General features: G+C 42.3%; 1 protein-coding gene across 6 annotated transcripts in view; it reads left to right on the forward strand.

The window, feature by feature from the left end:
* The window catches only part of Ptprg (protein tyrosine phosphatase receptor type G), a 681254-nt gene that overhangs the window by 393216 nt on the left and 277469 nt on the right, over positions 1-10569 (forward strand). For all 6 annotated transcript variants that reach the window (XM_021181278.2, XM_021181279.2, XM_029468960.1 and 3 more), the window contains one exon: positions 3538-3717. In XM_021181278.2, coding sequence (XP_021036937.1) covers positions 3538-3717 — 180 coding nt within the window. The remainder of the gene's footprint in view (positions 1-3537; positions 3718-10569) is intronic.

Raw genomic sequence — 10569 nt, forward strand, 5'->3', positions numbered from 1 at the left:
AACTCACTCTGTAGACCAGGCTGGCCTCGAACTCAGAAATCCGCCTGCCTCTGCCTCCCAAGTGCTGGGATTAAAGGCGTGTGCCACCACGCCCGGCGGCATTTTCTTGATTGAGAATCACTCTCCCCTAATTCCTCTAGCATGTTTCAAGTTGACATAAAATCTTTAATAATGTTGGCTATACAGCAGGATCTGAGCTAGCTTCAGTCCCACCTAAGTGCAGATCTCTGTTCTTACAAGGTGCTTTGTGAAGGAAACAGGAAGTGGGGAGATGATGGTGCGCCACAGGAAATGTGTCCAAAGGTGACTGACATCACCTGCCTAAGAGACACTGTGTTTTCTTGCAGTTTTACCTGATGCAGGGATTTGCAAAGTCCCAAGGACATCTTTTTTGACAGGGGGCATTTGCAAGAACAGTAGCTTTGGTCAGTATGGGACATGACAGTGATCATATGTCCTGCCTATGGCCATTCAGGACTTTGCTATCTGGAAGGGCCCATTATTTGGGGGTACAGAGAGGACACAGGTACTCTGCCTGTGTGATCTGAGGCTACTCAGTGGTGTAAAGATGAAGCCTAGAACCTTGTCCTACAGCTATAGTCAATAGTGGGGAAGGTAAATGTTTAGGCATGAGTAGTAAGTTAGCAATGCTAACAATGAGGCCCAAAGGAAACTGAAAAGACTGTTCCTAGGTGAAGGCCATGTTTATGAACTTACAGCCATTGGCTTCAGGTGTACTCACTACATTCATTACAAAGAAAGCATTTTTTCCTCGTAGGCCGAGTGAGGGATGCTGTTAGATTCTCTTGGTGTTTAAAGGTTGGTAGAGTCTCTCCATGCACATCTCATTTGTGCCGTTTTAACAGGTGAATGGGTAGTTAGATTAGGCAAGGAAAAACGAACCTGTGGGCTCTCCTGTCCAGCTCTCCCTGTTTGAGAAGGCGAGCTTGTTCATGAAGATGTCTTCTCAGGAGGGTAAGCTGCTTGGAATAGATTGAGCTACTGAAATGGCAATATCCTACTCATTCAGAGAGTTCTTAAGAGACAAACAGCCTGCAAATGAGTTTTCCTTATTTTCGATGGGTAATATCCTAGCCATGAAAGCTTACCTTGCTGGTGGGTTGGTCGGGTTTGCTTTTTCTCAGCAAGCTACGTGTCTAGTAACTAGTCTCTATTAAATGCCATTTTGTTGCTGTTTTTTTTTTTTTAAACTTTTTAAAATTTTACTTTCAAGTATTTATTCAAAATTTTAAAAACCAAAACCCTTCAACATGTTGAGACCGTCCAGCTGTGAATGATTAAGGGTGTGAACTTTTATGAAGTGTCAACCCCAGAAAGCTCTATATAGTATGGAATGGCAACAGTGCTTCGAAGTGAGGATAGGTGATCGATACCTGCAAGCCTGGGAAAGTGTTCCATTGCCTCCACTAATGACACGGGGGCTTTGCAAAGCAAGAGTGTCTGGAGCATGAAGCACTCCAAAGGAGAATTAATTTAAAATCTGAAGTGGAAGATCAGTTTCAATTAAAACTGCCCTTGAATATATATTGGATGGAAGTGTGGTAGCAAGCACGCAGTCAGCCTGAACCCTAAGATCATAATGAATGAACCCCACCAGACTGAGCACTAATTATTTTTTATAATCTCCTAAATTATATTTCACCCATCTAATGTGGATGGTAAATACCCTGCTGACCTTAGGGTTTTTTATTATCATCACAATAATTGTTATTAGTGTAGTAGTGGTGGTTTAGTAGGATAATTGCCAAGTGTCAGGTTCGCTGTGATAGCCTGCCTTCATTATTTCCTGGGTGTTGTATGTATCCAGCCTTATTTCCCTTTGCCCATAGCATTGGTTATTACTTTATTCCAATTAGAGGTTTTTACAAGGCATTTTATTTGTAGATGCCAATATACTACGTCCCATGTTTTGGACATGCCAGCCTGTTTGTAGGTGACCAGAATCCATATTTTGGTTCCCGTTCTGTGTACCAGCAGTTGGTTCACTCAGTCTTCAAATGTATTTTTTGTGGCATTTGAGAGAACATGGAGACAGTGGAAAGAGGCTAATGGAGTTGTTTATTATCCCACCCCCACACCGAACCCCTTTGACATGTAGAGGATGAAAATAAAGTTTGGCCAAAATGTTTGTAGAAATACACTGCTTCTCTTTGTGGCTCATGTTAGCCTTGGGGAACTTAAACAAGAGGTGCAGTGTTCTGAGTGAAAAGCCCTTGACATTGCCTTGCCTTGTCTCACCAGAAAGGAAACAGCAATGTTGACTTTTTCTAGAAAGTATTAAACACTTGCAAATGACTCAAAAGTGCCCCTGGCTCATTACACCTTTTCCAGTGTGTGAATGAATCCTTTCTGATAGTCTGTTTTTTCCTTTCCTGTTAGGGATGGGTATTTGGGAGAATGACCCAGCATTATCGCTGAGCTGAAGTATTTTCTAGAGAGTGAGACTATGAATCATTTTAAGGACCTATTCCAATTGCTCTTGCAGCTACAATATGTCCACTTTCTTGACAGAGAAGATGTCTGTGGTTGTCCCTTTTTTCCCCTGATGTCGTTGTTTGTGTCTGCTTTGAGCTGCATTAGACATAAGAGACGATGCAGTGATTGCCTGGTGCTAGGATCAACACAGATTGGGGCTCTGTTGACTAGCAGGGAGACTTAGGGTCTTTCTGCATCTTCCTTCACACAGGGTGGTTGTGTGGGTAGGCAAAAAAAATTGCTAATTTGCTTTTCTATTCAACTTTTTTCATGTGCTATTGAAGCAGCTGGAAGCTAAAAATGCAATGTGTATTATGTATGTGAATCTGTGTATTGTATGCATGTGTGTTGTGTGTGCATGTATATGTATGTGTGTATATGAATGTATGTGTGGTATGTTTATGCACATGCTGGTGTGTGTACATATGTGTATGTGTATATGTGTGTGAGAATGTGTATATTCGTGTGTGTGTCAGAGTAAGTGTGTGTGTGTGTGTGTGTGTGTGTGTGGTGAGAGCATATATACAGGGCAGGGGTCAGCATCAGGTAGTATTCTAATGTTTTCTATCTTAGTTTTTGAGAGTCTTTTTTTTTTCTTTTTTCATTTAACTTTGAGCTCACTCAAGGTTTAGCTAGACTGCCTAGACAATGAGCATACCCCTCTTCTAATTGCTAAGATTGCAAGCATGGACCACCATGCCGGGTTTTCACAGATGCTAAGGATCTGAACTTGGGTCCACCTTCTCATCTCCCTTAGCTTCATGTCTGTTTTTTTGTTGTTTAAGATTTATTTATTTATTTTTTTTTATATGAGTACACTGTAGCTACCTTTAGACATACCAGAAGAGGGGATCGGATCCCATTACAGATGGCTGTGAGCTACCATGCAGTTGCTGGGTATTGAACTCAGGACCTCTGGGAGAGCAATCATTGCTCTTAACCACTGAGCCATCTCTCTCCAGCCTCCTAGCTTCATGTCTTGTTTGTTTAAACCCAGATTTTTGAATCTTGAGGACTAAAGTGTTGCTTTTCGTTTAACAGGTGCCTATGGTCCTGAGCACTGGGTCACATCTAGTGTCAGCTGCGGGGGCAGCCATCAGTCTCCTATAGACATTTTAGACCACCATGCTCGAGTTGGCGATGAATACCAGGAGCTTCAACTTGATGGGTTCGACAACGAGTCCTCTAACAAAACCTGGATGAAAAATACAGGGAAAACAGGTTTGTGGCTTATTTATTTTCTCATCTTTGTTTACCAGCAACAAAATCTACTTTATTCTAGCGTGCCTTTTTTTTTTTTTTTTTTTTTTTTTTTTTTTTTTTTTTTTTTTTTTTTTTTTTGGTTTTTCAAGACAGGGTTTCTCTGTATAGCCCTGGCTGTCCTGGAACTCACTTTGTAGACCAGGCTGGCCTCGAACTCAGAAATCCTCCTGCCTCTGCCTCCCTAGTGCTGGGATTAAAGGCGTGTAGTGTGCTTCTTAAATAGTATCTACTGCTGTAAGGAGTCTTTGGTTTGACAGCCAACCAGTGTGTGACTTCAGGCAAATACTGAACCATTTGTCTCAGTTTTTTACAAATATATAAAATATGTGACATAAAATACCAGGCACATAAGTTTGCAGTAGTTCAGTGAATTAATATGTTAGGTTCATAGACTGGACCTGAAGAATACACTCATTATGTCTAACTATCTGATGTTGCAGACACTAACTACTGGGAGTTTCATTTAAATTAAAATTTCAATTACAAAAATAAAAGCTGAGCATGGTGACATGCACTTTTAACCTCAGCACTCAGGAGGCAGAGGCAGGCTAATCTGTGACTTTGAGGTCAACAGCGTGAGTTCCAGGATAGTCAGTGATACACAGTGAGATCCTGTCTCAGAAAAACAAACAACAAAAAACTGTAATGACATGAAACTGAACCCACATAGAGTCAGTGGTTGCCATACTGAGTCTTTCAGAGACAGAAATGGAAATATCTCCTATCTTCTTTGACAACATGCTTCATACAGAATTGTTAAACTATCAGAGAGGCATGAAGGGCCTCAGCACATTATATATCAGGCCTTCGGCTTGAACTGCCTCCCTTCTTCCTAACAGTCTTGTTGTCTTGGGGTTAGGGAATGCAGAGCCGTCTTTGCAGCAGTAAAAGTGCCCTGGTTAATTCTTCCAGTGCAAGTAAGGGTTTCTGGAGTGTTCACAGATGTCACAGAAAATGTGTGCTGTACCTTCGTCTCTGATCTCCCTGGAAGCTCTGGGGTCTGTATTGCATAACTGTGTTCTATAGTCAAGGATTAAGTTCCTATCTAAAGAGATTTATATCATCATCATCATCATCTATATATGATGCATGCATATATATATATGCATATATATGTATGTATATATATATATATATATATATATATAATAACTTGAATCTATTAAAATAAATGTCCTTACTCCCTTCCTTTTTTTTTCCTTCATCTCAATGAATCCTTTGCAACCAATCAAGTCACTCTTAGTAATATACAGGACCCTGATGTCCTGAGGCTCTGTATTGGCCTAAAATGCAATTATTATCTGCCTTGGCCCCATGTGTGACAATGGACCTCAGACTTGTGTTTTCTTTAATCCTCCTTGTTACAGCGCAGCTTTAGGGACCTATTTTCTTTCTGCAGACCAGCATCTGTCTAAATCTGTTCTCTGCTCTGACCTGGCTTGACTTGGTCACACACCTGTTTGCCACACACACCTTACAGTGATGTTTGGCCTCTTTCTCTTAAGGCCCTGTGTACAGTAATTACTGTTCTGTTACTGTGATAAGACTATAAACAAGCCAGCTTACCAAATAAAGAGCTTATTTGGGTGTATGTTCCAGAAAGATTCCATCATGGCAGCAGGCAGGCATGGTGCAGGCGCTGAGAGTTAACATCCTCCCTCGTCTGCAATCATGAAGTTTAGGGCAAAGTAGCAGTTACATGAAGCTATGACTTCTCACATCCTGCCCTCAATGCCATACTTCCTCCAGTGATGCCACACTGCCTCCCCAAACAGCACCACCAACCAGTCTGAATGTCTGAACCTGTGTGAGAGGGACAGCTCTCATTCAAACTGCCACAGGGGCCACGGAGCAGGCAACCCTGTCCAGTACCTTGATTTTACTCATTTGTGTTCAAGATAAACTGGTGACCTCTAATGTTGCTTATGATATCAGTGCATGAGTTTTGTGTGTGTGTGCATGTGCAAGCATGTGCTAGAGAGGGGGGGGGGAGAGAGAGAGAGAGAGAGAGAGAGAGAGAGAGATTAGGTGTTGGTGAGGGCTGTTCCACAGCATGGGTGGTAAGGTACAGCTCAGAGTACAAATTTTCATGTTGGTTCTCTATTCTCTGATTTTGTACCAGCTGAACCATGTCACATGCCCGTACAGACTGTTTCTAGATGACTTTCTATCTCCTCTCTTCACCTCTAATGCAAGTCATGGGTTTACCATTATGTTCCACTCCTAGGCCAAGGTCAAGTTTTGCATATCAAATGTAGGTGTCCTTTGGAAAACTGTGAAGCCATCTGAATATAGTGGGTGAGAGCTTTGTCATGCTTGGTGTAACCAGAGATTGGAGCAGGTGCCACTTGAGTGCCTCCTTCTAGAAGCCAGCCAGAGGCAGCACAGCAGGCTCCCTGCTACGGTTTTCTGCTTGACTTGCAATGCTTGACAGCCTTCTGCAGAGATAACATGTTTCAGTGACAGCTTTCAGCTTGGTATCACCAGTGAAAGGTTTTAGACATGTGCAGGGTTCACTCAGTGTAAGTTGATTCATGACCTTGGCCTTCTAGAGGCTGATTATCAATCCCTGTCACTCTCTAGAGTGATGTGCTACCTGTTGCTTCAGAGTGTGCTCCTGATTTTGGAGCACAGCCAGTAGCTTGTGGCTACATCTGTCTGCTCTACAGAAGTGAGGCATTAGAGAAGCAGGACTCAACCCCCTGTACTGCTTAAACTCTCTGTATGACTCTGACATTCACTGGAGACTTTGGTGGCCTGTGAATTCACTATGATGATTGGTAGGATTGCAGTATCAAAGTGACAGCTACTGCCTGCTATGTGACAGAACATATAGTAATTTTCTTGAGCTTGTAAAAGTTTCAGCATATAGTGTTATAGAAACTTTGGCACAGAAACCAACTTGTAGTCTTTGAACATGGTAAACCTAGGTTCTTTGAAATCTGTTCATGTTGAAATTAATTCCACAGATTTAATATTGTGTGGAAGAAATATACAGCCAGAGGGGTCTGTTTGGATCATCTCAATTCATACAATTCATATGAATCCAGTACATGTCAGAACAGCGGCCTCTATAGCTTCTTAACATGAGACACTAATTTCCAGGGACTCACACTGAGATGTAACCTGGAGCACTCAAGTAATTTGGGGATATGTTCTGAGTACATGTTGTGAGTTTCGAGATACTGTTTTGGGGGGATGTAGGGAAAGGAGGCGTATTATCTTTACATATTTCTTTTTTTCGAGACAGGGTTTCTCTGTATAGTCCTGGCTGTCCTGGAACTCACTTTGTAGACCAGGCTGGCCTCGAACTCAGAAATCCGCCTGCCTCTGCCTCCCAAGTGCTGGGATTAAAGGCGTGCGCCACCACGCCCGGCTACATATTTCTTAAAACTAGATATGCACGTATAATTATCAGAAAAAGTTATAAGCCATGTGATCTATCCTTGCTGTAGTCATATCTGTCTTTCATACCTAGATAATGAAAACAATCTTAACTTTCTTTTTTTTTTTTTTTTTTGGTTTTTTGAGACAGGGTTTCTCTGTGTAGCCATGGCTGTCCTGGGCTACTCTGTAGACCAGGCTGGCTTCGAACTCAGAAATCCTCCTGCCTCTGCCTCCCCAGTGCTGGGATTAAAGGCATGCGCCACCACGCCTGGCCCAATTTTAACTTTCTTAAATCATTAATTTTCCCCCATTTATTATTTGTTGTGATGTAAGGGATATAATTCAGGTCTTTGTGCACTACTAGGCAGGCTCTCTCCCACTGACTTATATCCCTAGCTTATAAATCATTATTTTTAAGTATATTTTATCTTCTCTAGGAGTATTTTTACAAACCTTGTATTTCCAGAAAGTAGACTTTGAGGTCACTTATCTGTAAAGTAGATTGTCTCTGGATATTGAAATATGAATACAGGAAGTTAATATTTAAAGCTGCCTACTACATAGAAACAGTAGCTTCCTATAAAACAGTCTTAGTCTTTGGATCTGGCTTTGCTCCTGTGATCACCATATATAAGTCTTATCGAATGTAGTCATATGGCGTCTGGGTAGCGCCTTGCTCACTTCAGACAAGTTGTCTAACATCCTTTGTAAGACAGAGTGCCTCTGTTTCTTCCCCAGGAGCTATGGCTGTCTGAGTTACAGTCCTGCTATGCCATCCCTGAGATGAAAAGACATTGCTCCTATCAGTGCTGCTTCAGTGCAATCTTGCTGTTCTGGCATTAATGTCACAGTGATTGGTTTTAAAGCTTCCATGAGATTTCTGAAATATACTAATAAGTCTTTTCCTCCTGTAATTTTTAACTATGGGAGGACTTTTGTATCGTTTTAAACCACTGCACCAGGGACACATAGCAAATGTGTTTGACGTAGAGGGTGCTTTTTACATTTTTCCCACTATATTTGATCTACTGGCTTTGCCTGCCTATGTTCTTTCCTGCAACTGAAAATACCATTACACCTATTTCTGATATCTTCGAGAAATGCCTGTAAGGGGCTGGAGAGCTGACTCAGTAGTTGAAAGCACCAGCTGCTCAAACCCATCTGTAGTCCAGGAAATCCCACACCCTCTTCTGGCTCCTCCAGGTACCAACAGAGTGCTCATGCATTCTTGCAGGCAAACACCCGTACATATAAAGTAACAATAGATCTTCTTTAAGCATCATTTTATCAGAGTACAGATCCTGGTGGCAGTGAACACATTTGTAGATACATAGTTCACATCAACTAATGACAAGGAGTGGAGGCCATTCTGCTCACTAGAGTTTTCCTAGCCTTGGTGCTTTAATTGTAGTCACATCGTAGGAATTTTAGACTTCAGAGCATACGAATGATGCACTGGATTCTTATCCACAGCTCTCCCTGTCTGACTGCATGATGCCCAGGATATTGCACGGGAGGTTGCAGCTCCCTGCAAAGCTCCCAGAGCTTCCTGTCAAATTAGTGACACTAAGATACACTATCTGCTCTGTGTAGATTACACCTTAGACATTGGTTCTACATAGTCCCGAAGAGGCACTGTGCTTGGTGTGGCGGAGGGAGACCTTAACCTTAGAGTTCAGAGCAAGGCTCTGGGAGAGCTGCTGGTGTGGACCTGGGCCTTGAATTCCAGGTTGTCAAAAGCATTGGATGTGAAGCCCTTGGACATCTACTTCTTCCCCTAATGAGTTTTGATTGCTTCACAATCCATGTTAGCAATTGATCCACATAAGGGGAAAGTTTTAAGAGGTTCATTCCCATGTGTGTTCCTTCCAGCCCCATCTGTCCTGTTATCTGTGTGAATTCAGGCTGTGTTACTACTATACATGACACCAAGAGTAGCTTACACATTTCTCACAGCTGTGGAGACTGGAAGTCAAACTTCAGGCGTCTGAGGAGTCCATTCCCAGCTGAAACTTTCATTTCTGGTTCCTAGAGGGTCTCTTCTCACTGTGTCCTCCATGGGAGGGAGGGCCAGGGTCTCTCCCCTGCTCATTCTTTCCATGCATGAAAACTCCAGTATTATGATCTCAACACCTTCCAAAGGCCCCAACATCTAATAAAGAACACTGGGAGTTGGGATTTCAATGGCCACGTTTTCTGCCCTCACAGACTTTCCATTTTAAACCCTTGTCTTCTGGCATTGACTGTTCACCCCATAATGTCTGTTACTTGTGTTGGTTTGCATTTCCTTTTCAGTCTTGTGGTATTCTTTAGTTCTTTTCTTTAAGTTCACTAATTTTATTTTGATAGAATATGGTGATCTTTCAAAGAAAATGTTGTATTCAAATCATAAATGGAAAACCCAGGGGTTCGACACAGAATTACTGTTAAAATTAAGTCTATAATCCATGAAAATAAATCAAAGATTCCTATATTATTAAATTCTAGTTTAATACTTCCCTTTGAAAGAAAGAGTGGAATGGATAAGTAACAGGGATTTTCTTTTCAAAGAAAAAGAGTGCATTGAAATAATTTGTAAATGAAAGTGTCATTTATTTAATCTGTGTTGGAGCAAACTGAAAAGGACCATTTAGCCCCCAAGTTTACCACTCAGGGCCCCAGGACCCTTGGCTTTACATATAAATCCTGCTAGTCCTGCAGTGACATGAGGTATCAGGGTTGCTTCCCTGGGAGGGACCTCCCCCTTCTCAGAGGTGAAGGAGAGGGTGTTAGAGGAAGGGGCCGTGTAAGGAGGGACTGGGAGGAGAGGGGAGATTCCATCAGGATGTAAAGTGAGTGAATGAATGAATGAAACAATTTTTAATTCTGTCATGTGTGTTTTGCTAGTAATTAAACCCATGTCCTGGAACATGCTAGCACGTGCGCTACCACTGAGTCATATGCAGCCTGAATGAGCTCTGTGTGGCTCCAGCTCCTGCTCTGTACCTTACCTGCTCTCCAACCTTGATTCCTGAAATGATTGACAGCAGGCACCATTGACCATATCCATGCCTGGCACCTAGCACTGCCTATGGTGCTTTTGGAAAGTGATGTCCTTTAGCCTCAAGGGGTTGATACTGTGGCCATACCCTTGTGAACAGTGAAGGAAACTGAGGCACAGAGAATTTGGGAACTTGCTTGAGGTCACACCACTCTGTCATAAGACTTCTTGTGGTCCATGAAAATACCTTTTCTTCCCTGTTTCAAAATATTGCTGTCATCCATCACTGGCCCTTTTAAAAGTTATTTCAAAGCCGGGCGTGGTGGTGCACGCCTTTAATCCCAGCACTTGGGAGGCAGAGGCAGGCGAATTTCTGAGTTCGAGGCCAGCCTGGTCTACAGAGTGAGTTCCAGGACAGCCAGGGCTACACAGAGAAACCCTGT

The sequence above is a fragment of the Mus caroli genome, chromosome 14 (assembly GCF_900094665.2).
Source record: "Mus caroli chromosome 14, CAROLI_EIJ_v1.1, whole genome shotgun sequence".
NCBI lineage: Eukaryota > Metazoa > Chordata > Mammalia > Rodentia > Muridae > Mus > Mus caroli.